Source organism: Myotis nattereri (genome assembly GCF_964212035.1).
Source record: "Myotis nattereri genome assembly, chromosome: 3".
In the NCBI taxonomy this organism is placed as follows: Eukaryota; Metazoa; Chordata; class Mammalia; order Chiroptera; family Vespertilionidae; genus Myotis; species Myotis nattereri.
In genome coordinates this window covers 174,632,872-174,658,674 of record NC_138077.1, presented here as the reverse complement: position 1 = coordinate 174,658,674, position 25,803 = coordinate 174,632,872, and the positions used below count along the sequence as shown (strand labels likewise).

General features: G+C 45.8%; 1 protein-coding gene across 8 annotated transcripts in view; it reads left to right on the top strand.

Moving 5' to 3' along the window:
• The window catches only part of FGGY (FGGY carbohydrate kinase domain containing), a 412,099-nt gene that overhangs the window by 320,566 nt on the left and 65,730 nt on the right, over nucleotides 1–25,803 (top strand). For 4 of the 8 annotated variants that reach the window (XM_081087570.1, XM_081087565.1, XM_081087569.1 and 1 more), the window contains 2 exons: nucleotides 3,306–3,426; nucleotides 9,741–9,835. In XM_081087570.1, the coding sequence (XP_080943696.1) occupies nucleotides 3,306–3,426; nucleotides 9,741–9,835 (216 nt within the window). The remainder of the gene's footprint in view (nucleotides 1–3,305; nucleotides 3,427–9,740; nucleotides 9,836–25,803) is intronic. The other 4 variants (XM_081087572.1, XM_081087567.1, XM_081087568.1 and 1 more) reach the window with 1 other exon arrangement.

The window sequence follows — 25,803 nt, the reverse complement described above, 5'->3', positions numbered from 1 at the left end:
TTAAGCAATCTGATAACAGATATTTTCAAATAATGTTAAACTTGAAAATGAACATTGATCTCATTGGCTTTGAATAAGGGCCTAGCACCTATTGTTGATAAGTTAAAGTTAGGCCAATTGCTCTCTATAGTCATATCTGTGTTTGGTATTTTATAGAAATAGAATGAAATTGAAGACATTGTAAAGAAGTTAACTTGGGACCTTGCGAAACGCTCTTCCAAGTAAAATTCTCTCTTGGTCACACTTCACTGAAAGACCTGTCAAACACCCAGCTTATCCATAGCCTGTCCATCCATAGTTTTCTTTTCAGAATTGACCCTTCAAAAGTACTATTTGCATTTGAAGTCTCTCGATTTGCATTTGGTTCTGTACATTCCCAGTGGAATGGCCTAATTTTAATTTTAATTTCTCTGTGAAAACAGTTTTTCCAGAAAGGTGAGCACAGAATCATTTCAGCACAAAGCCCTTTGGCGAGCATCTGAGGCGGGTGGAGAGGTTCACAGAGTGGAGGCTGGGACAGGGAAAGGGAAGGCCCTGTAACTAACGCCAGTGAGTGGGAAATTTCGGCCAACAATGCCACAGGAGGGAAAGACAGGCTGTCACAGCCCCTCTGGAGGGAGTGCCTCTTGTTCAGATCCTTTCTTTCCCTTTCCCAGGCACTGGGCTTTGTGTTACTCTCAACTCAGGCCCTCTGAGCACATGAGCCCAAGTCCCCGGTTTAGAAATATCAATTTTGCATGTCATTTCCATGCACATTGGGAGGCAGCTCCCCCCCCCCCATACAGCCTCTATTACCTTAAGCAAATTATATAACTCCTAAATGAGAATAGCAATATGCGGTGTTTGAATTTGTCATAGTTTAGAGACACCATTTAAGTGCATAGCAGAGAGCTAATAATGAGAACGGTTTTCATGTCTAAACACTCCCCGTGCATTCAACCCTGACACTCTTCTAGGCACACTGTCTATAGCAGCAACCTTGGAGGGTAGGGCTTACTGTATTTCATGAAGCCGAAGACTGAAATTTAATTTTTTTCATGTTAATTCAGAAAATCCGTAGAATTTTTAGGTGAACCTCGTATGATATTATTCCCATTTTAAAAATGAGAATTGAGTCTTAGAAAGGTTAGGTACAGGTTTGATTCAAGAAATAGGCAAAATGCCTTAGTCTTTTACATTCAAAAGCCATGATCTTAGCTATTACAGATTCATGCTCCTAGAGTAGACGAGGGTTACCTGTACTCCATGGATACCAGATGATCCATGGTGGACATATGGGCACCTGTAGACGTCTTCCAATTATTTATAATACGGTTTCATATATGACTTTTTTTCTGGGAGGTCAGTAGGTTCCATTACATTCTCAAGAGAGTTTAAGACTGCCAAAAAGCCTAAGAACATCTGGGGGTAATCAACCATAATCAATAAGCAGCATCTGGTCTTATGTGGTACAACATGTTTTAATTTTTTTTTTTTTAAACCCACTACAGCTGTGGATTATCTTCAGCGGCCCAAGTTTCACCTTATCAGATTCACTAATAGCTTCTACAAACCCCATAGACCTTGGGCTGGAATTGCTATTCTTTTGCTCCTGAACTGTCTCTCCCTCATCATTTATTCCACCGCAATCAGGTTTCCATGGTCCCCAGATCACTCTCCGGTCACCCCCTTTCCCAGAGGCACCTCCAGCCCAGGACACAGCTCTCCAGTCAGCCTGTCGAAGGAGGCTTTGCTTGCCCTACATTCCATGCCCTGGGGGTTATGGGAGCATTCAAACCACTTCTCAAACCTTATTTCTTTACTTTGGTTAAGCCTCTATGGCAGTGATGGCGAACCTTTTGAGCTCGGCGTGTCAGCATTTTGAAAAACCCTAACTTAACTCTGGTGTCGTGTCACATATAGAAATTTTTTGATATTTGCAACCATAGTAAAACAAAGACTTATATTTTTGATGTTTATTTTATATATTTAAATGCCATTTAACAAAGAAAAATCAACCAAAAAATGAGTTCGCGTGTCACCTCTGACACGCGTGTCATAGGTTCGCCATCACTGCTATGGCATGCCCTCAAGCTAAACTACATCCTCTCTATGTACTTGGGTACCAACCTGCCAGCGACAATGCACTTCCATTTGTGACACCGGCTCATGCATTCTCAAACCTGACTACTTCTTGGAGGCTGCACCACTTGTGGTCTCTCAGATCCTTGACCTGCTCCTCCCCCTTGACCTGCTCATCTGTGTGCTTCAGCATCTCACTCCTGTGTCCACACCGAGGACCTTGTCATCCCCCAGAATTGCTCAACCTCTAAACTTTTTAAAGGCTATCTCTCTACCAAAAAACCTCTTCTGGCCACCTGAGGCCACATTGCACTTAATCTTTTTTTGTTTTTAATTCTTACCCCACATGAATTAGGATTTGGGAACTTCTAGTTTTTGAACTTTCAAACAAATTATGATTTTCAGCCATTTGAATGTCCTAGCTAACACTAGAGAATAATATATTGAGATTCACCATGATGACCCTACGATGGTATCCTCCTCCCATGCATCGACATTTTCTTGCTGAGTTTCATAAATTTAGCAAGACGAGGATGAGGATAACACATTTTATGAAGCTGTTAAGACGCAAGGGCTGAAATGAAGCTACAGCAAAGCCCTGATCCAACCAGAGCCTGTGATTTCTGCATCATCCCAGGTCAAGCACTGCCGGGGAATGGATTCTGGCTCTGAAAGCCTCGTTATGGGAACCACTACCTGGTTTCAGGTGGCAACAAAGGTCATTTTAGCCCTTCATCAGCCCAAAGCCTGAGTCTCTCCTTCTCTGTGCATTTAGAACCCTCTTTCTGTGTTTCTGCTGCTACTTTTGTTGGTGTCCTTCAAGGAACAAACGTCTTAGTTCTTATTTAAGGAAAAAAGATAGATTCAGGGACCACTGACCATTATTTTCAGAGCATTGTTGCTAATCACTCCATTCCTAGTTCCTAGTAGAAGACCTGGGCCACAATACACTAATCAAATATTGGTTTGAATGAAATCTATTAACTGTGTTAAGGTTGTCATTTGTTTTGATCAATATCGTGCAGCAACTGATAGAAGCAAATGGTGTAGTTAGTAGCAGGATTCCAGTCAGGCAGGTGTGAACTGTGTGATTAGAGACACCCTAACCTCTCGGGGTCTCACTGTCCGAGGTAGGGACTTAAAGCTCTCAGGGCCCTGTCTGGCACTGGGTGAACACTTTTTAAATGTTGTACATCATTTTCTTTTGCTCTCACCCTGATGCTTCCTTCTGTTTTCCCTTGAAGTTTGGGACCCGCTTCATTATAGAGGCCATGGAGGCAGCGGGGCACTCGATCAGCACTCTTTTCCTGTGTGGAGGCCTGAGCAAGAATCCCCTTTTTGTGCAGATGCATGCAGACATTACTGGTAAGTCTGAGGAGGAGGAGGGAAGGTCATCTTAGCCTTGGTAGCAAGTGGTCATGGCCACAGTCCAGACAGAGTTGAGAATAGGAGCATATAGGTGATGTGCCAAATTATTTTGAATATTAACTGTTAAAGTGTTTGTTTTTTTAAAAAATAACTCCAGAATCTTTGTCATCATGATGGAGAAAGTGACTTCTCTGGGAATCCAACCATGGGATGATGGTCAGAAATGAGATAAGAGAGGTCCACAGGGCTAGGTCCTAATCCAGATATTTACTTAACAGTATTGCGTACCTCTTCTGATCTAGACATTGTGGAGAATATTGAAGATACAGAGCTGAATAAGATATAATATCTGCCCCCAAGGAGTTCAAGGTCTGTCAAGGAAGGCAGGTAGCACACAAGCATGTTAAATTTAGTGTAGCAGGAGCTCCGAGTGAGGAAAGCACAAGGCATAATGGAAACAGTGGGGCTCCTCTCCCAGGTGTGGACCATGATGGTGCAGGGCAAGCCATCTGGAGGAGGTGATGAGGAAATTGTCTTGGAGAAGGAATGCGGATCCCAGCTGCTATGGGAACAGTGGGTCTGGCTGTGGATGGAAGTTTGAGCCCTAAGGCCCTGAGACCTTCATTAGAATCAGGGATCATGACACAGATGGGGAGGATCCAGAGTGGTGGACTGACCTCTCTATGATCTGAGCAGACAAATCAGAGCAGGAGCTGTAGGGCAGACCCATGGCTCTAAGGAAGGGGTCCCACTGGCAGGAGGCTTGCTGATTTCCCAGAGGTTGGCCTGGACTGCCATCTCTCTGGACCTGGTGCCCTTCCCCCTCTTGCTCCTTCCTCTGCCAGTGTCTCCTGGGGACTGCTGTTCCCTTCCCAGGACCCATCCCAGGTTGGCTAGGCCCCGGGGCAGGGAAGTAGGGGAGGACTGGACCCTGCTCTAGCGCCAGCCTGATATGAGCCCACCCTACACTGCCCATCATTTACCATGATCCTGGCTGTTCCCTGACCCCTGGATTCCTTACCTCTGAGAGGGTCAGGTTCTTTGCTCCTGACTCTGTTGTGACATAGGTCCCTTCCCCCTCTAGGCCATGCAGATTCTGGCAGATGAGAGCTTTCCCAGATGTGATGGGCATAATTGACCCCTGCATACCGTGAGATCAAACAAAAGTCGCTTATCTCCATTTTATAGATAAGTAGACTGAGGCACAAGCCAGAGGACAGCATAAAAAAGTACACAGTCCAAGGGCAAATATATCAGGATGTTCAGTGTGTACATTACTACCATTAGTCAAGCTCCCATTGTCTGTGGGTGGGAATCACTCCATATATATTTAGTCATCACATACTCCCAAAAGGTAGAAGTTGATACCCCCATTTTACAGACAGGGAAACTGAGGCTCATGGAGGGGAATTACGTTAACTATCCAAACTCAAGCACCCAGTAAGGAGCAGGAACAAGATTATAACCCAGGTATGTCCAGGCCCAGATTCCTGAACTTTCCTCCCCAGTTCGTAACCATTTGATGATGGTGGCTCTTTTCCTGAAGACCTCAAAGCCTATGGAAGTGGACCGATCTCACGCAGAAAGAGGAAGGACGTGAAAAGGCATCCATATTTCCTTGTAATTTTCCCCAGGAGGAAAACCATCACTACATTTTTTAAAAAATATATTTTTTTATTGATTTCAGAGAGGGAGAGAGAAATAGAAACATCAATGATGAGAATCATTGATTGTCTGCCTCCTACATGCCCCCTCCTTGGGATTGAGCCCACAAACTGGGCATGTGCCTTGACCTGGAATAGAACCATGACCTCCTAGTTCATAGGTTGAAGCTCAACCACTGAGCCACGCTGGCTGGGCTAACCATCACTACATTTTATCTAGACCTCAGCCAGCTTCGTTCAGGTAAGGGTCCGACTTAAAAGTTGATCTGTGAGTGGCTTTCCAATTGTCAGCCTTCGAATATCCACAAAGACTTCCTACCTGGAAGATAAAACCCCATTCCCCGGAGGAAATGGGAACCCAGTCTCCCAGGGCAGGGCCTTGTGACCTGCTCCCAGACTCAATGAAAGTGGGTCCTCATCCAGGCCTGACACGCCTGACTCAGAAGCAGGGGTTGTCTCGGCTCCACAGAAAGTTCTGCTTTGGAAACCGTTCCCCAGGCTGTTGAATGAAAAGGCTGTTAATCGTTATTTGGATTCCGATTGAAACTGGACCCTTTGTCTCTGACTGTGGACCAGTTACAGTTCCAGACAAAGGGACCTTTTCTCTGGCCTGGAATTCCTCTGCCTTGGGAAGCCTGTGAGTGACAAGGGATGGCAAAGTGCATCTGCCTTTAAATTCTGGGGGTTCTGCTAAACTCATTAATGCATCAGATAAAATAGTTCACATTCCAGGAGAGGCTGCCTCCTTCCTCTCCTTCACCCAGCACTGGGGGGAAAAGAGCACTGTGCATTTATCCCTATAAAAGGCACATACATACATACATACATACATACATACATACATAAATAAATGAATAAATAAATAAAACAATCACGATAAAAGGCACATACAGAGCAGTGGGTGTAGAGGTAGAGGGCTGGGTGCCTTTAAACATTGTAATTGCTCTAGTTTTCCTGCAAAGAAAGATTTGACACCATAGACCTGGTACGTGACTCTCAGGAATGCATGTGAAAAACACAACGGAATTTGGAAGATATTTTGGAGAAAGTGGGGAGTAATGGAAAGAGCGGGGTGTGGGCTGGGACCAGCCCTGTGACTCCCGGCAAGTCACCTCAGTTCCCTCTGTGAAAGATAGAAATAATACGATAGCCTTCCTGTAGATTGTCCTAAGGAATAAATACTCATGAGTCTGTGAGCACTAAGCTCAGTGCCTGGCTCAAAGTAGGTGTTCAGTAAATGTTAGTTCACTTCTCTCCTTAGCAGCCCACACCCCCAGGAAAGAGGTGTGCCTGAGAGAAGGTTTAGTGTGTGGCACATGGCCAGCCTGGGAAACGTCCTCTACGTGAGGGGAGGAATCTCCTTCTGCCCTGGGTATTTAGTTCACCGTGATTTCAAGAAATGCGTGGTGTGTCCTAAGTAATTGTAGGTTCCCCCACTGACTTGGGACTAAATGTTCCTCCTTCTAGATTTTGTTTTTCAGTACTGGCAATTTCGGTAGGAGTTTCCCTCTTCCTGCCTTATTTATGATTGTAATCATCTGTTCACTTATTTACGCCGCAGCCTCCTCTGAGTGTGCCAGTGAACAAGCAGAGAGCGGCATGGCAGTGCCAACACGGTCGTTACAAACAGGGAAAGTGCCCTCGGCCTCCCTCCTATGTTTGGGAGTCCAGTGGGACCCAGAGGACATTGGTGCCCCTATGATTCAGGTCCAGGCAGGGAACAGATGACACTCCAACTGGATTAATTGGAGAAAAGTCAACGAGGATTTGTTTCCAGAGGTGTGGGCAGGGTGTGAGGAAACTGACCACCAGGCAAAACCCTGGCGCCACTCACAGTGTTACCACCCCTAGGCTTACTGGCCCAGTGCAGGGAGGTAACCAGCCTAAGATAAAGGGGCTGCATGAGAGGGCCGCCAGCCAGAGCCTAGTTGAGGTTGTGGCCAGAGGGCAAGCAGGCCCCAGATGTGGTGCACACAGGCAAGTGTTCCAGGGCTCAGGAAAGATGGGGTGGGGGTAGGGGGAAGAGGTGGGCTTGACCTGAGGGGCAAATGGAAGCAGTGAGTTGGTTCCACCCAGGGTAACAGGTGTGGAGAGACCTCAGAGATAAGGTCTACTTTAAGAATCATAACAACTAGTGCTAATTCAGTGCTTTCTGTGCTTCCTATAAGCCAAGCTCTGTTTTAAGTGCCTTACTCGCCATAGTATTTTTAATCTTCATAGCAGATTACCTGTGAGATAGGTGGCATTTTAACCCCATTTTGCAGGTGGGAAAACTGAGAGGCACAGAGACATTAGCTAACTTGCCTAGGATCACACAGCTCAGTCAGCAAGGAAACCAGAATTCAAACCCTGGCAGTCTGGCTCCGGAGCACTTTGGGCTACAACTGGAGAGCTGGTGGGGCCTGGCCAGGTTTACTCTGGTTTCCAGTTCCCAATAGGAGGTGCCTGCAAATAGCTCCCCCCTGCTTAGGACCTGTGAGGCTGTGACAGGATAAAGAGGGGCTCGGGAGGTGAGTGACATCTGGAGCAGCTGTCTTCTAAAAAGCTCCAGTGCACGGGGTGGTGGCAGTCACACTCTGTCTGCTTGATCCCAGGCCCTGCAAAGGCATTCAGTGCTCGGTCCTGGTTTGGCCAGCACAGCCCTCTGTGCTCCTGGGTCTGTCTTTGCCCGCTAGAGATCCCCTCCCCACTGCGCTAGTTTCCAGCCCAGGAGAAGTGCATGCCGAAGGGCTTCACTCACCATTGATGTTCATTCTAACACAGCAGCCACCATCCTCATAGGCCAGAAAATGGGCTAAGCACCCCGTGTGCCCTTTCTTATGAATCCTCACAATGAACCTGTGCGGACCATCTTATCATCATCCCATTTTACACATGGAGTACCCGAGGCCCAAAGACCATAAATGACAGACATGCTGAGGGACACAGGGCTAGTGGCACCAGGTCTGAGCTTTTCCCGGATACCCCACCACCTGATGCTTGCAGCAAAGTCTCAGGTCGGGCCCTGTGGGACGGGGCCTGTATTCCTGAGCACTCAGGATGTGTGTGGGGATTCTGTTGCCTGCCCCTTTTGTCTGAGATGGCTGCCAGCTGCCCAGTCCTGGAGCGGCAGGCTGAGTTAGGAGACGGTGGGAATGCAAAGGAGGTTATATCTGGGGAGTCTTCCCAGAAAAGTCCAGTCTTTGGAAAAAACAAGTCTGGTGTCTTGAGTAGAAAAAGATTTTACAGTCTGTCCATAGAGCTTACCTCTGTGGAGTTTGCTGCCATCTCCTGATTGGCAAGTACATTTCTATTTATATTTCATATACGTTTTATTTATTAGGCACACACACATGTGTAAAATCCTAAGAATTCTAAGTGATTTGTATTAAACCTACTGTGAACCCTCAACCTCTGGGAACTGGCATGTGGGGTACCCCTCCCCTGCCGGGAAGACCCCCACTTCTTCAAAGGCATGCTTAGTCCTCATCTCCACCCTGGTGCCTCCGCTTCCCCTCCCAGTTTGTTCTTTCATCATTTAAGTGCTCAGCATGAACTAGATACTGGTCTCAAATCCAGGGACAAAACAAAGTCCCTGCCATTATGGGGCTTAGGTTCTAGCAGGGGAAATAGACCATAATCAAGACACCTAGGGGAGGAGGGAACAGAGAAGGAGATAAGTGCTGTGAGTAAGTTGTCATCTCAGATCAGAAAGCCACCGCGGGAAGGAGGTATTTGCACCCAGGCTTGGAGTGAGAGCCCCCCAGCATGGCTCCGTGGTTGAGCACCAACATATGAATCAGCGGTCATGATTCTATTCCAGGTCAGGGCTCCTGCCCGGGTTATGGGCTCCATCCCCAGTGTGGGGTGTGGAGGGGGCAGCCGATCAATGACTCTCTCTCATCATGAATGTTTCTATCTCTTTCTCCCTCTTCCTTCTTCTCTGTAATCAATAAAAATACATTTTTTTTAAAAAAAGACAGAGTGAGGAAGAGTTGCTGTGCAGACCTCCAGAAGGAAGTGGCCCAGACAAAGGAACAGCACGGGGAGGGCCCTGAAGCAGAATTAGGAAGGAACTAGGAGGCAGGGCAGTGTGGCCAAGGGGAGAGGGGAGGAAGGTCAGGATGGGCACCAGTCCGGGGGGGCCTTGTCAGTCATTGTACTCAGACTCAGAGAAATCAGAAGCCACTACAGGGATTAATCACCCCCTCTCTCACTACTTCCCTTTTCTTAGTGCATCTCAGTTACAGAATTAACCCCCTTTAACTCTTTCTCATCCATCTCCCCTTGGAGCCCTGAATAGCAGGACAGAGTCCAATTCATCTCTGTATTCCCTGGGCCCAGCAAAGCAGTTAATAAATGTCTGTTGAACCGAAATGGAACCAAATTGCAGGTGGCAGCTAGCAGAAGCCCAGGAAACCTGGGCAAAAAGATCTCATGAGTTGACCTATATGGTGCTGGCTCCCATGGGGCTCTTGGCTACTGCACCAGTAGGCAGAGGCAATGAAATCATTTAGATCCAGAGAACCCCAAGGGACAAGGCACTTCGGGGGGCGGGGAACCTCTTGCTACCTTCCCATCAAGTATTTTTGCTGCTGGGGCTGCTTGCTGGCTCCCCAAGGTGCCCAGGTCCTGCTCCCTAACAAGGTGTGGTCTTGTCCTGTGCAGGCATGCCTGTGGTCCTGTCCCAGGAGGTGGAGTCTGTTCTTGTGGGTGCTGCTATTCTGGGTGCCTGTGCCTCGGGGGATTTCACTTCTGTGCAGGTATGTGAGGAGCCAGGGGTGGGCCGCGGCAACTCCCCTGTCTGCCACGGTCCTTCCTCTTGACAGCAGCTCACAGCTTGCAAAACACACACAGGATATAATTAAGGAATGATAGGTTCCAGCCAGGGAAAGCACAAACACTTCTCGCCTCAGACATATTTATTGCCGTTTTTATTTGACTTGGCCTCTGTTAGTGTTGGTCATTCTGTTTTTCTTGTTGATTTTCTTTTTTTCTCCTTTAAAATAGCTCTTAAATTATTTCTTTTACATTTTCCCTTGACCACTTTCTTTTAGCATGTGGGACAGGTAAGGTTCAACACTCAGGTTTTTCATGTAAATTTTAGATTATTTTATCTCTACCTAACACTGTCCAAATACCTTTGAGGCCTCCATCAACAGGAGACACAAATGAAAATGTCAGTAAAAAAAGGAATTAAAAGGCAAAATAAGGAACAAAGATATAGGAAGAAGGAAATTGGTGGCAGTGATTGAGCACACAATTTGACTCTGAGCTTCCTGGCAGCCAAGACGAAAAGAACACATGATAAGTTGCATAACTCTTATTTTCAAAAAGGGGAAACATACCAGTTTCTTGAGGAGACAGAGCTGTTTCCTACCACCGAATTGCAAAAGACATTTCACACGTGGGGTTTTATGGAGAGACTTTGAAAGGTAACATAATAGTATTAACAGCAGATTTACAAAAAGGAGAAGTGGCCCGGGTAGACGCAGAGAGCACAGGCTATGAAGTCAGACCTCCGGGGCTCAAATACTGGCCACACTGCCTGCTGACTTTGATCTGACCATTCTGCTTTCCGGCCCATTTGTTTGTCTATAATAATAATCAATAGCACATCCTTTCCCTGGGTCAGGAATGCACATTGAGTCCCATAACTGGTTACTCTGTTATTTCCATTTTATAGTTAAGGGGCATGAGGCATAAAGAAACGTAGCCCAAGTTGAAACAGGTAGTAAATGCCCAAACCAAGAAGTCTGGCTCCCAAGTCTCAGCTGAGAGTTCCAGAAATATTTGTTCAGCTGAGCATCAGAGAGCTTACATGACTTGCCCAAGGTCTCCAGGTCAGGACTAGAAGCCAGGTTTTTCACCAGGAGCCCAGTAATGGACTGTGACCCTCTCATGTACAAGGAACTATGCCAGGTGCTTTTCATATAATCTTCCGGATATAACAACATATGTGGACAACAGAGATCCAGAAAGATGGCAGCACTTTACGGTTCACTGTTAGAAACAGACAGATGCAAAGTCTAATTTCAATATCTGTGCTCTTTGTACCACATTTTGGGGAGTGTGCTACGCGACATACTGCCCAAGCTTCTCGATTATATGCCTGGGGAATAGCCCTTCCAAGGAATGGAATCCACTCATGAGTGCCTGTGGATTTTAACTGCAGTGTTTAAACAAAGATGGTCAAGTTGAACCTTCAACTTCTTCTGGATTTTCTGATACTCAGTAATATTGGAGGTACTTATTTATTGTTGAAATAACAAGGACTTGTCAATTATTGTTTTAACTAGAGGCCCAATGCATGAAATTTGTGCAAGGGGCTCGGCACCCCGCAGCCAAAGCAGCTGCCTCTGCCTCGGGCCCCTGCTGCCGTGGCTTCATCTGGAAGGTGGTCTGGAAGGTTATCTGGTCTAATTAGCATATTACGCTTTTATTATTATAGATGTGATCAACTTATGAAGACATTCTCATAACTAAATGCCTTGCCCTTCATGGGACAAATTATAATCATTAAAACAAAAACAGTGGAGGTGCTTGCTAAGACCCTGCATAGTTACCTCATACTATGGACCAAATATTTATGTCCTCTCAAAATTCGTATACTGAAGCCCTAACCCCCAACGTGATGGTATTTGGAGGTGGGTCTTTGAGAGGTAATTAGGGATGATGATGTGAGGGCGGGGGGGGGGGGGGGTTGGGATAGGATTAGTGCCCCTAGGAGAAGAGATACCAATGAGCTGGTACACGTGCACTTGCACCCCCACCGCCCCCGCCGCCCCGCCACTGCCCCTGGCTTCCTTTCTCTCCAGGCGATACCTGGGAAAGAGCCCATGTGAGGACACAGTGAAAAGGTGGCCCTCTGCAAGCCAGGAACATGGTTTTCAGCAGAACCTGGTCATTCTGGCAATTTGATAAGTTTCTGTGATTTAAACACTCCATCTATGGTATTTTGTCATGGCAGCCCGAGTGGACTGACTCATCATTTAATTTTGACAGCCTCCCTTCCTGCAGGATGGATGTTTTATCCTTGTTGATGTATGAGGAAGCCGAGGCTCAGAGAGTTATAAGTCATTTGTCTGTAGCCCATAGGAGACAGCAGAATTGAGACCAAGGTCTCTCTGGATCGATATCCTATCCTGATTTTTATTCTGTTTCTACGTTGATTTTTTTTCTCTTTAAAAATATTTGTTTGGCTTCCAAATTGTTTAAAGGTGTATTTTCTGAGAAGAAATGTCATTGGTCACAAATCAGGAAATAGCCTGCAGTCCAAACAAGAAGGGGTTGCACCACCCACCTCTTCACACCATGACTTAGTGTCTTAGTCAAATTGAAGTTTATAGCTCCCAGAGGATTCTACTGACATCTTCAGGACATGAGGTTCCTTGTTAATCTCCTGACAGGCTCTAAGATACGATCCATAGAATATTAGCATTGGTGACTTGAATAGCAGCTGCGAGGCTCACAACATCTTCAGGACAAGCTCAGGTCTCCAGGGCAGCCCAAGGACCTAGGTGCCTCTTCTGAGACACTGCCATCTAGTAAAGATAGCCCCACATGTGAGACCTGATATCTTGTCTGTCAGCACAAGCCCATGAGAATTGTGTAGTATTGACCTCTGTTTGCCTATTGTGTAGCCTCAGTGTCTCCAGTTGCTGCATTTATTTGTTTGTTTTATTTCCTTTTAAAACAATATTGAAATAAGGATTGCCACTCCTGTGAGACTGTTGATATGCAGAACCTTTGAAAGCTCTCATGACCTCGAGAGCCCTGGCTGTAATTATCAACATCATTCTAATAACTATGATTGGGACTGCTTTGCAAATGTGAATGCATGTAGACTTGGCTTCATTCACTCCTCTCCAGAGAGCACATGCCACTCTGGCCAACCTGGCTGCCCCAGGCCTGGGCACCAGTTCAGGATTCTGGCAAGTTGAGGTAAAACAGAGTTGCTTCTTCCCTGGCATTCATAGTTTTCAACCTAAACTTCAATATTTTTTTTCTTTGAAGTTCAAAGATCCTAGCACGGTCTTCAGGGCGTCTGCCCCTCCTCCCTTTAAGAAAACTGAGTAATTCCTGCCAGCAACCTAATGATTCCAGCAGGCCAGACGTTTTGTCTTCTCTCTGGCGATTGGATGGATGACTTTGCTTCTTAAGCAGGTGTGTAGACTTAAATAGAAAAAGCCAGTTATCTCCTCTACATTGAAGGAAGGGCTAGGAAGAGTCCACAGGACCAAGGCTGCGGACCTAGGGAAGGGCCTCCATGCCTGGGGAGACAGGGTTTCCCAATTTCCTGGGCACGTGAATTGATGACTTCAGCTTACGTTGGTGATACCAATCATTAGAAGGACTTACTTTATAGTTGTGGTTTTACTTATAGCTGTTGCAAATGTCTACATATTTCAGTTCTTGGAAAGTTGTTTCAGATTCAGGGAGATGGACAATGGATGAAATTTTTTGGTGGGAGAGATTGGTCAATTATGAGGCCCATTGCTATTCCACATTTTGAAACCTGCTGACAATCCCAAGTGTCCAACCTGTGTTCTTTTATCCATTTATATTCGCATCCTCAGTGTCTCTTTCCCTGCGCTTCCTTCCTTTAGACATCTAAGCCTTCCTACTATTTCCTTTTCAAATTAGCATCCCACAAAGGGTATTGACATAAACATTCATTCTCACTAAAGAATAGAATGATGAATATCATTTAAAGAATTATTCCTCTTCTTTAAGTAGTATTAAAAATGTGTCTCCAGTAGACTGTGTGATGAGAATCCTATCAGGGTTGTGTCTGTATCTACAATTTAATCAGTAAAATGGAGTCAAACCACAGAGTTGCCACTTCCAGGTGAAAGTTCAGCCATTGAGTAGGCGGGAGGGAGTGAGAGAAAGAGGCTCCCTCCTTTTATTGGTAGGCGTATGGAATCCACACAGTCTTCACCTCTGTGACCTTTCAATTGATTATTCCCTCATCCCTAGAAAGTCACCCATCACTCCCTTAGCTGTCCACTTTCCAAAGTTTTCGCTGATTCTGAACAACCTGGAAACCAGATGCTTACATTAGATGTTAGGAGCGTCCCGCAATACTTCTGTGGGCTCTGGGCCCTAGAAAATTAACAGACTGGAAAAAAATAAGTGTATGAAATGTCAACATGTTTACATTTTCCAAGCACAGACCGTACAGAAATCCTAAGACATGCAAAGGATGCATAAAACAAGATGCCTTGAGAGAAAACTCAATCCAATGGCCAAGAGGCATGCACACAAAATGGCCTTCCACACTGCTTCCTTCAGGCCCCTGCAGATGTCATGTACTTTCTCTCATTTCTTATCTTCAGAGACAGGGTTTTTTCCCAAAAAAAATTATATAAAGCAAGCTGTAATTCTAACAGTGCTATGTTTTCTGACACCTACTCTTACCATCACCACCACCCCCAAAAGAGCACAGGAGGAAACATCTGAAGCAAAAGGAGACAGTGACAAAAGATCAGAATGAATTTAGCAATCAACTTAAGGCAAGTACCCATGTAAAGAAAATAAGCCCCAGGAATCAACCAATTCATCAAACCGCTCTTCTCCCTCAGTGTGAGGGTCCCCACCTCGTAACTGTTGACTCCATGTGCTCCCACCATCAGCTCTCCCTGTCATGTCCCAGACATACTCCTGTGTCTTGCAGAGTAATCCAAACAAGTGGCCAGTAGAGAGCTGTGATTACTCACATATTCTGTAATGTGCACCCACAAGATAAACCATCCACACTGACCACTGTGGTCTATACTCAAGGTCATTACTTGCAGACATCCTCATTGCTTAGCTGAGGCCTCTCCTATCCTTTACCATGAAGTTCACTTCATTTAAAGCCAGTTCTATTCATCACCTCTTAAGTGCTTCTTCATATACATCTCTGCTCTGCTTTATTTTGTGAGTCAACTTTCTGTGGTTTTTAGTCTCTTTGGCTGTCTGTCACCAAAAATAACAGTTTTACATTTGTAAAGTAAAGCTGATTATCCTGACTTTGGTTTCTGGAGGTTTGGAAAGACTGATATATCATCAATATTCAGAAATATGAAACCGTCCCATTTCTTGGCATATCCTACCTAATAAAAGAGAAACATGGTACTTGGAGTACGACCACCACCCTTCCCATTGGCTAATCAGGGAGATATGCAAATTAACTGCCAGCCAAGATGGCGGCCAGCAGCCAGGCAGCTTGAAACTAACATGACACTTGCTTGCTTCAGTGAAGGAGGACTCCAACATTCCCCGCCTGCCTTGCCGGCCTCTGAGCCTGCAGTTTAAGAAACATTGTAACAAATATAGAAGCTAAACAAAACCCCAGAAACCAGCTTTTAGTGAGCTGGGATCTCATAGCTGGAGTTATACATTGTTTCGATTATAGAACCTAAACAAACCAGATACCTTCTTTCAGCAGCAGAGGCCTCAAAGCTGGAGCCAGAGCTAAAGCTGGCCCAGAATAAAAAAAGAAAAAAGAAAAAAAGGAGCATTTGGGAGCTTCAGTCACCCGTCAGCCTGAAAACAGCCCTCAGCGCCTCACCCAGACTGGCCAGGCACCCCAATGGGGACCCCCACCCTGAAGGGTGTGTGACCAGCTGCAAACAGCCATCATCCCCTCATCCAGGCTGGCCAGGCACCCCTGTGGCGACCCCCACCCTGATCCAGGACACCCTTCAGGGCAAACCAGCCAGCCCCACCCATGCACCAGGCCTCTATCCTATATAGTAAAAGGGTAATATGCCTCCCAGCACCGGGATCAGCATGACAGGGGGCAGCGCCCAAACCCCCTGATCGCCCTGCGGCTCTGTGTGTGACAGGGGGCGGGGCCACAACCTCCTTATTGGCCCTGCTCTGTTCCTGACAGGGGAAGGCGCCCAAACCCCCTGATCGGCCCTGCTCTGTGCCTGATAGGGGGGAGCTCCCCAACCCCCTGATCGCCCTGCGGCTCTGTGTGTGACAGGGTGCGGTACCCTAACCCCCCCACCCCATGGGCCCTGCTCTGTGTGTGACAGGGTAGAGCCATAACCTCCCCATCGGCCGTGCCCTGAGTGTGACAGTGTTGGCGCCCCAACACTCTGATCGGCCCTGCTCTGTCGGTGATAGAGGGCAGCGCCCCAACCCCCTGATCGGCCCTGCTCTGTGTGTGACAGGGGGCGGTGCCCCAACTCCCCTATCGGCCCTACTCTGTGAGTGACAGGGGGGAGCTTCTCAATCCCCTGATGGGCCCTGCTCTGTGAGTGACAACGGGGAGCTCCCCAACCCCCTGATTGACCCTGCTCTGTGCGTGACAGGGGGGAGCTCCCCAACCCCCTGATTGACCCTGCTCTGTGCGTGAAAGGGGGTGGTGCCGCAACCTCCCCATCGACCCTGCCTTGAGTGTGACAGGTGGCGGTGCCCCAACCCCCCAATCAGTCCTACCCTGAGCGTGACTGAGGGTGGCATCACAACCTCCCAATCCACCGTGCTCTGTGCATGACAGGGGGCGGTGCCCCAACTCCCCAATTGGCCCTGCTCTGAGCCTGACCAGGGGCTGTACCTAGGGATTAGGCCTGCCCTCTGCCACCCAGGAGCAGGCCTAAGCCAGCAGGTTGTTATCTCCAGAGGGGTCCCAGACTGCGAGAGGGCACAGGCCGGGTTGAGGAACCACCCCCTCCCCCCGAGTGCACAAATTTTTGTGCACCGGGCCTCTAGTTGTATTATAATATGCTTTCTTTATGGAATATAACTAAGAGTTAATGTTCATTGGGGAAAAAAAGAAAATTTAGCCCTGGCTGGTAGCTCAGTTGTCCCAATAGGTCAAGGTTTCGAGTTTGATCCCTGGTCAGGGCACATACAAGTATCAACCAATGAGTGCATAAATAAGTGGAACAACAAATCTCTCTCTCTCTCTCTCTCTCTCTCTCTCTCTCTCTCTCTCTCTCTCTCCATGTGTGTGTGTCAAGTCAATAAGTTTTAAAAAATTTTAAAGAAAATGTAGTTAAGCAGAAAGAAAAATATGAAAACACTGATCTTACTACTCTAAAATAACCACTATTGAAGATTCTCCTTGCCATTGTATTAGTCTTTTTATACATATTTTAAAATCATTGCTTACTTTATAAAAATATGTTCATACAATGCATCGTTGTAACCTTTCTCCCCACCAAAAAATATAGGAAACATCTTTATCATGTTTTCAGGCTGTCTAATTTTCTACCACATAGAATCTACCATCACTTTTTCAGTCCCATTCTGCATATTTAGATTGTCTCTGTTGTATAATGCTGCAACTAATAATCTCTGTAGCTAAATTTTTGCGCACATCCTCAGTTATGTTAAAATACATTATGAGGTATAATTGTCTGAAGTATGTCTAACTTTTAGGATTTTGATACTGTTAACATTTTATAATCCCACCAGAAGTGTATAAAAATTCAGGGCCAACCTTCCGTGGCCCTGCCCCCCAGCCAGCCAGCCAACCTCCTGCGGCCCCTCCCCAGGGCTGGCACATACCCCATAGGCACCTGGTTAACAGTACCTTCCTACCCTTTCCAGCATTGTTCCCTCTCCAAAATTGCTCTTCTTATGTACAAGGAGTCTATTGCTATGACTTTTAGTTCCATTTAGCATTCTACCCCAGGCCTCTTATGATCTTATCCATCTCACATATGGTCCTGATATTGTCAACTTGGTTTAGTCACCTTTTGCCCTTTGCTGCTTAAGCATGTGTTTCTGGAGATGTGAGATTCTGGTTTCTAATTAAATAGATTCACATTTCTGATTGAATTTTCAGAGTGTCCTGTCTCATATGTCAAAGCCTCATCGAAAGTCAACAGAAAATGCTGGAATGGTAATTAATACTTTAAAGAAGGATTAAATTAAGAATGTGATATGGGCCCTAACATTCATCACCCTTATTGCCACACCTGGTTAACAGTACCTTCCTACCCTTTCCACCATTGTTCCCTCTCCAAAATAAATAAACGCAATGTATTTAGGTTCTGGTTAATTGTAAATCTCCTTGTTAAAATCCACTTGTGCAAAATGGAAGCGTGGATGTCAAAGTTAAAACATTAGCTCAAGTTTAGAATTCCAGTTTCAGAAATTAGTTCAATATATAAGATACACAACATTGGGCTCTCCTGTTCCTTCCAGGGTGATGCAGGAGCAGGACCTGTTACTGTCCTGTCACTTTCTATTTCTGATCATTTCTAGAATCCTTGCAGCCACCAGCCACCAGTGGGTGGTGTTAACAGTCCCCACTGTGCAGTTGAGGTCCAAGGAATGGAGAGGTCATATAACCTTGCTTGATACAAAGTCCATGCTCTTTTTATTCCATCAAACCATATCCCAGTGAACGTATGTCCAATGGTTGGCAAAGTCCAGAATCCAATATGCCCATGCAGCTGCCCTTCACAGGTGGTGTGGTTTATAGAAAATACCAGCTTTACACAGTTGTCAGCACTGCTTGGTTGAGTATCAGATATAGAAATAAAAATAAGAAATGTGCCCTCTTTGGTTTGGAAATATTCTGATTCCTTTTGCCTAGAGAAGACTTCATTATATGCTTGTCAGTATTGTTTTACTGTATTTGCTGTTAATCATAATCTGCTCATTTATTTTTTATAGAGGTAGGTATTAAAAGTACTTTAATTAAGAGCTTTAACTAACAGACACTTTTTATAGTACTGTTATTAAAATGGAGATTTAAGCTAACAGTTTTCCCAAATATCCTTCTCCTCCCTCAAGTTTTTACTCAGGAACCTAAGAACTGGGCTGTTACCAAAGGAAAAATGGAGAAACATGAACTGAGTCCTTTAGAAATGTAGAAGGTTGCAAAACTGTATTTCTAAAAGAAAGTTTACTGAACTCTTTGACTTCGTTTTATTTGAGACAACATTTCCTACTGGTGCAAACCTGAAAAAAATATGTAAGATCTTTCCATAGAAACACTATAGGCCCAGTGCATGAATCCGTGCACAGGTAGAGTCCCTCATCCTGGCCAGCGATTGAGGCCTATTGGGGGGCCAGCCCCCACCCCCGCAATGGGGCTGATGGGGGGACCTGCCAGCCCTGGGGAGGGGCTTCAGGAGGTTGGCTGGCTGGCTGGGGGGAAGAGCCACGGGAGGTTGGTCAGCTGGGTACCCCCCTCCATTGGGGCCATAGGGAACAAGCCAGGCAGAGGGAAGGGGCCGCAGGAAGTTGGCCGGCTGCGGGAGGTTGGCTGTGGTAGCACACTGACCACCAGGGGGCAGCTTCTGCATTGAGTGTCTGCCCCCTGGTATCAGTGTGCATCATAGCGACTGGTTGACCAGTCGTTTTGGTCATTCCAGTCATTTGGTCATACTGGTTGCTTAGACATATCTATATATCTATATCTATATCTATATCTATATCTATATCTATATCTCTATTTCTATCTCTATCTCTATCTATATCTGCTTATAAGTAATTCTTCATTCTAATGAACATTTATGCCTTTATGTGTCATAAAAAAAATCCTTATTGGAAATGAATAGGTGGGTATTTTATTCCTTTGCACCAAGTAACTCATGTATAGCATATCCATGGTGTATAAACTTAATATTCAACACAGTAAATTAGGCTGTTGAACCAAATAAGAGATCATGAAAGATAAGACCTTTAGTTTAGTCAGGAATTTTTTGTAATTGAGGAAAGAAAGTCCTGAAAATGACCACACACACACACACACACACACACACATACACATACACAGACACACACCACACACTATTGGACAGAGTTGGGTGCAGAGTGATGGAATGTTTAGTCTTCCTAAAGTCTATGAAAGAGTTTTGTTTACAATCAACATTGAGACAAATGGTGGAGAGCTCTGCAGAAGGGAAAAATCATTATTACATTTGCTTATTAGAAGTATTTTAGTCTCTGCAATAAACCTTAAGTAGCATGGATTTAGAAACTTGTGTTGGAGTATCTGTAATCATGCATATCCAAGAAATGTAAACATTAAAAAATCTGGTCACATTTTAAAAGGTGTATAAGGAAAGAGAAGGTCAGGCGGGTCCTTGGGGAACATGCAGATGTGTATCAATCATTCAGGCTGAGGTATGCAGGTCAGTTTGCTGACCAGGGCCCCCTCTGGATGGTGTGTTATAGATGTGCAATGAGATAAGGTCCTTGCCTCAGAATGTAAGTCCATTATGACATTTTATCCAGAGCAAGATGTTCTCATTGAAGGGCTCAGTGTGTGTGTTCACATTCTGGGGCAAGCTTCCATGTCATTAGGACCTGCTCTTTGAGTAGCACTGATCTAGACTCCAGGGTTCTGCAGATGATGACAGATATGCTGGCGTCCTCAAAAGGGACTCCCCTATCCCTACGTCCATTTCCTGTCCTATTTAAGCTAAAGACAAGAAAACTAACAGTTTTCTGCACTTCCTCTGAGCTGGGCAGGGTGCGAAGGTAGGTCAGATGATAGCTAATTCTTTACAGGTAGGGAACTGAAGCTCAGAAAGTTTAAGGGATGCACCCAGGGTTTAAGAGCAAGTGGCAGAGCTGGCAATGAAGCAGATCTGGCTCCAATGTCTGTGTTCTTCTTGTGTCTCCACTGCCCCAGGGCAGTTCTTACCCTTATCTGACATTAATACCCGGGAAACAATGCGGCCTTATGGGGAAGGAGACCCATGGCTATGTTCCCTGTTGTCAGTAATAACCAAGTCATGATTTCTGGGAATAGATACACCCCAGGTCCCCCAAATCAGCACCATTTGTGGGTCCCATGGGACTCAACCTTACAAAGCCTTTTCCAGGCCATCCAGCCAGATCAGTAAGCAGAGTCTGTTTGTATCTAAGTGGCTCTTGTCTGTTTCCATCTCTTTTTAAACCTGGGAGGTCAGGAAGAAGATGGAGAGGAAGAATTCACAGGAGGGATGCATTTCCTTAGAAATGTTATTAATTGGCCGGGCAAAACAAGTGAAGGAAATAAAATAACTACTCCTTACTAAGTAAAGGCATCTTCTTCCCTTATCTCATTAAACATTAAAAGCACTCTTGGTTTAAGTAGGGCAAATTAGTAATTAAGTGCTATATAATCAACTTGTGTAAACATAATATGGAAGGGGAGGCCAAATTAATCACTCTGCTGGCTTGTTTTTGCCCCATTAATGCACCTTTTCCTCGAGCACTTCCTGTGATGTCAGGATGTATTTTTCTGCCGTTCTCCCTGCTGGAGGCCAGTGGGCTGTGGTAGCTGTGCTGACAGATGACAGTCGGCCAGGAAAAGACATGTGTCTCAGCTCCGTGTTTAATTTCTTAAGCCATGGTTCATCAGCAGGAGCCTGCCATGTGACAGGGACAGTCCTCTGTGGCGGCAGGACACAGAATTATACACATCTCAGTGCCCATGGAATCTCCAGGGGAGAAGGTGGACACACACAGATACAGTTATGAAAAAGTCAACACTCAGTGTCATTGGCAGAGACCATGGGGCCTTGGCTTGGACCCCCCTCATGGCACAACCACTTACCTGGGATAAATTCATCTCTGTTTGCCTCAGAGCCCTCATCCATAAAATATGAAAATCACATCTGCATCATAGATGGATCGTCTCACAACTTGTGTTGGAAGGGGTAAACATGTTAGTACACATCGTGTGGCCTAGTGTTTACTTAATGTCGGCTGTTATTTGTTTCTTATAATCGCTATCCAATGAGATAATGGGGCACCAAGGAAAGAGTGCCTTCCACGGTCTTGAGGGCTGGGAAAGTCATGAGAAGGCAGCTTTTGGACGGGCCCTTGAGGGTTAGCTAGTGATGAAGCTGATGGGTCTGGGTTGGGGGGTGGGGGTGGGCATGGGACTCCAGTTCTTCTCTTGACCTTGGCAGTGGAGTGCCTTCTCTGAAAGCAGAGGAAGGAACCTGTGCCTCCGTCCTGCCCAAATCTCTCCCCATTTCTCCTCAACACAGTAAATATGAGCAGTAACTGCCAGAGCCTCGGGCATGCGGTATTATGGCAGCTCTATGCCAAGTATGGGTAAGTAGCTGAGTCCACTGTGGGCGGATAAGAGGCAGTCAAATGGGACAGAATAGAAGGTAGCTCTCGAAGTCACCTTCTGCACTGCCGGGCGAGGCTTCTCCTTGGCCTGCTACCTGTGCGAACGAACCTGGCTGGGAAGGTCCTTCATTTCCCTGAGATTCAGTTCCATATCAACTGCCCCCACAGAGTTGCTGCAGATCCTATGAAGGAAAGCACAGTGAGCACATAGAAGGCACTACTGCCATTTCCCGCATTAATTTTATTCTCACCACAAACCTGTGAAGTAGATTGTTTCATTGTCCCCCTGTAGAAAGCAGGAGATGGAGGCACAGGACAGCCATACGCTGGCCTAAGGTCACCTTGATGGCTAGTGGTAGAAGGAGGCTGCGCACTCAGGTGGTCTGGCTCCAGACCCAGCCTCTGCATGGCCCCTGCAGCCCAGGGCTTCAGAGGCACCTAGAGCTGCATTTACATATTAGATGCTAGAAAGGGCTGACACCACTTGGCTCTGTCCCGGCCCCTCACTCGTGATGAGGAAGAAGTTCATTCCTTCTGCTGCTTGAGGGAATGGTGAGCGTGGGCTCACAGCCTGGGACTCCTGTAATAGGTGGGAAGGGGAGCAGGCCAGAGTGACTCACCCGGAATGATCAGTGCTTGGATGCAGTGGGAATACGGCTGCTTACATGGATCTTGGCAGTTTTGCTTAAGGAAGCAATCAATTTGTTGATTTGTTTATCTTCTTTTTTTTTAAAAAATATATTTTATTGATTTTTTACTGGGAGGAAGGGAGAGAGATAGAAAGCCAGAAACATCAATGAGAGAGAAACATTGATCAGCTGCCTCCTGCACACCCCCCACTGGGGATGTGCCCGCAACCAAGGTACATGCCCTTGACCGGAATCGAACCTGGGACCCTTCAGTCCGCAGGCCGACGCTCTATCCACTGAGCCAAACTGGCCAGGGCGATTTGTTTATCTTTTATATTCAGCTTCCACAAAGGATTTGAGGAAGCTTATAACAAGTGATGAAGCAGAATAGAACGGCAAAATAAAACTCTGAAGTCAGAAACTACATAGAAAGAGAAGACACTAACCACTGAAAGTAGGGGGAAGGGCTCCTCGCATTGTATTGCTTCGAGTTCCAGGTAGTTCATACAAGAGGAAGATACCAGTAGAGCAGGGGTGGGGAACCTTTTTTCTACCAAGGGCCATTTGGATATTTATAACATCATTCGTGGGCCATACAGCATTATCAAGTTAAAAATTAGCCTGCTATTTTGGGTCACACATACTTAATTCACCCCTAATGCTTTGGCAGGGCCAGACCCAAAGATTTCTCAGGCCTTATAAGGCCCACAGGCTGGCCATTCCCCATCCCTGCAGTAGAGGATCAGATGGTTTGATTCTTTTCTGGGTTGGAGAATGTATGCTCTGCCTAAGGACATTGAAATTTAAAGAGTTTTAATCCTGGGTCGGTGAGTTCCCTGCCAAACGGATTCATGGGGTAGGTTTGGCCTTTGAGTCTCTGGCCCATAAATAAAGGGATTACTTTGAGCTTCCAGACGGCCAAGATAAAACTGGGAACTATATCAAGGCATACAGTGCTCACCGAATCAAAGAGGCACACCAGTTCTCCAAAGACCACCTTTCCTCTGATACCAAATTCTAAACTTGCCATTCCCTTCAAAGCTAACCGAGAAATTGTTCCATGGACTTGCACAGAAGCAGAAGGATTCATCATATACCACCTTGTTAAGAACCCAGAGCCTGGTGTTGAAACTTCAGGTTGTGGATCGCCCAAGTTTATAACTTCCTAGAGATGTCACCTGTCCCTGGAGTAGACCTGGGACCACCCAGTGTGGTCCATGGATGTCCCTCTACCTCTCTTCCCTGAATATTCCTTCCCTCAGCCAGCTTTACAGGCAGAGCTGCGTCACCGACCTGTGGGTGTCAGAGGTCTCGGTGCTCAGGCTTCTGACCAGCCTGGCATCAGGGAAGTGCTAAGATAAAGCAGCCATCAGTCGAGAAGGGCAACAGATGTTGAAGCATATCGAATGTCAGTAAACAGCGAGCTACAGAGGCCACTGACCTTGGCATCCTCTTAGCAAAAAGGCCCTGTTGCCTCCAAGAAAGAATGCCATGGACCTTTATAAACTGCATTAGGTGATGTGCTTGTTGGCTGGGTTTTGTTTTTTTGTTGTTTTTTTTTTAAATCTCTACTTTTTTAAAAGGCAAATTTAATGCTCACAGAGGGTTCTAGGTTTCCAGCCCTGGGAATCCAGGACTTCAGAACATCCTCCCAGTAATTATGGGAAGTTTTATGTTCAACATATCTAGCACCCTCCCTTTTTCTCTTAACAGTATGATTCATAGGACCCCCGTTAAGAGCACAGACTCTGAGACCCCATAAATCTGCGTTTCATTCCTGCAACCAAAGGTTATAGCTGTGCTTTAGATCAGCCCCTTCACCTTTCTAACCTGGCTTCCTCATTTGTAAAAATATGACTATTAAAAGTACGTACCTCCTAAGAGTGTTGTGACAATTAAATGAGACAATGTATATAAAGTGTTTACTGCAATTATTGGTATAAATAAACTTTTAGTGAGAGTTATACAAAATGATAACTATTTATGTTGCTTACTATCATCATTAGCTGACTATCACATGTTTTTGGTGTGGTTTTTTTTGCCATGTACATATATTATTGAAAGATGGCAGGGCCAATAATTTGCCTAGTTGCTCTCAGATAACTTATTCACCCCTCCTTTGCTGTGTATTACATCTCCCAGGCTCCCTTGCAACTGGCTTGGCCAATAGGAGATACAGATGAAGGCAGAGGGGAGACGTTGGGTGGTTTCTCTCTTCACTGGAACAGCAGCTGCCTCTCCCTTTTCTGGTTCCAGCTCTGGCGACTCAGCCCTTCTTTGGTTTTAGTTCCAGCCTGGCATCTCTAGTCCCTGGCTGTGGTCACACCATGGCCTCCCGCTGTCTCTTGATCCCTAAAAGAGGAGCAGCTTTCTGATTCCTGAGCTGCTTCAACATCACGTATTTGGCTTCTTGGTTTTCTCTGTCATGTATGAAACCAGTTGCTTGCATTAAATTTGTTCTGTTGAAAAACTGAGAGTAGTTTCAGTTCTCCTGGATGGACTCTGAATGTTATAGTTGATTTTAAATATTTAAAGAGAAGTCAGTCTTCACAGTGAATCTGCCTCCCTTCCTCTCTCCCTAGTGGAATTAGCTAGGCCAACTGGAAAAGGGGTAACTAGTTATGGAGAGCAGCCATTTTATCCAAGTGAAGCCCAAAGGATAAGATGACCTATGCTTCTACAGCTCTGAGTTAGGCACTGAGGTCAGTAGCCTCCCGGGGCTTACCACCTCTCTAAGGAGACACGACTTGATTACCAGCAGAGCCAGGCATATTTCAAGATAGTACCTAGTGAAAAGAAATAGAAACTTCTCTTTCTTGAGCCCGAGCTGTGGACCATTCACTCTTCTAATTGAGTGATTATTTTCATCTTCCAAATGAGGAAATGAGAGCCCAGAGAGGGGAAGTGATTTACCCAAAGCTACACAGCTCTAAGTAATGATGTTAGGAGTTTAACTTAAGTCTGAGAGCCTGATTTTATTGGAGACTTACATCTGTTCCTCGGTTTCCCTAGCTTTCTTCCTCTTTCGAAGAAGATAGAAAGAAAGCTACCTACAGAACCCTGATTGCTCT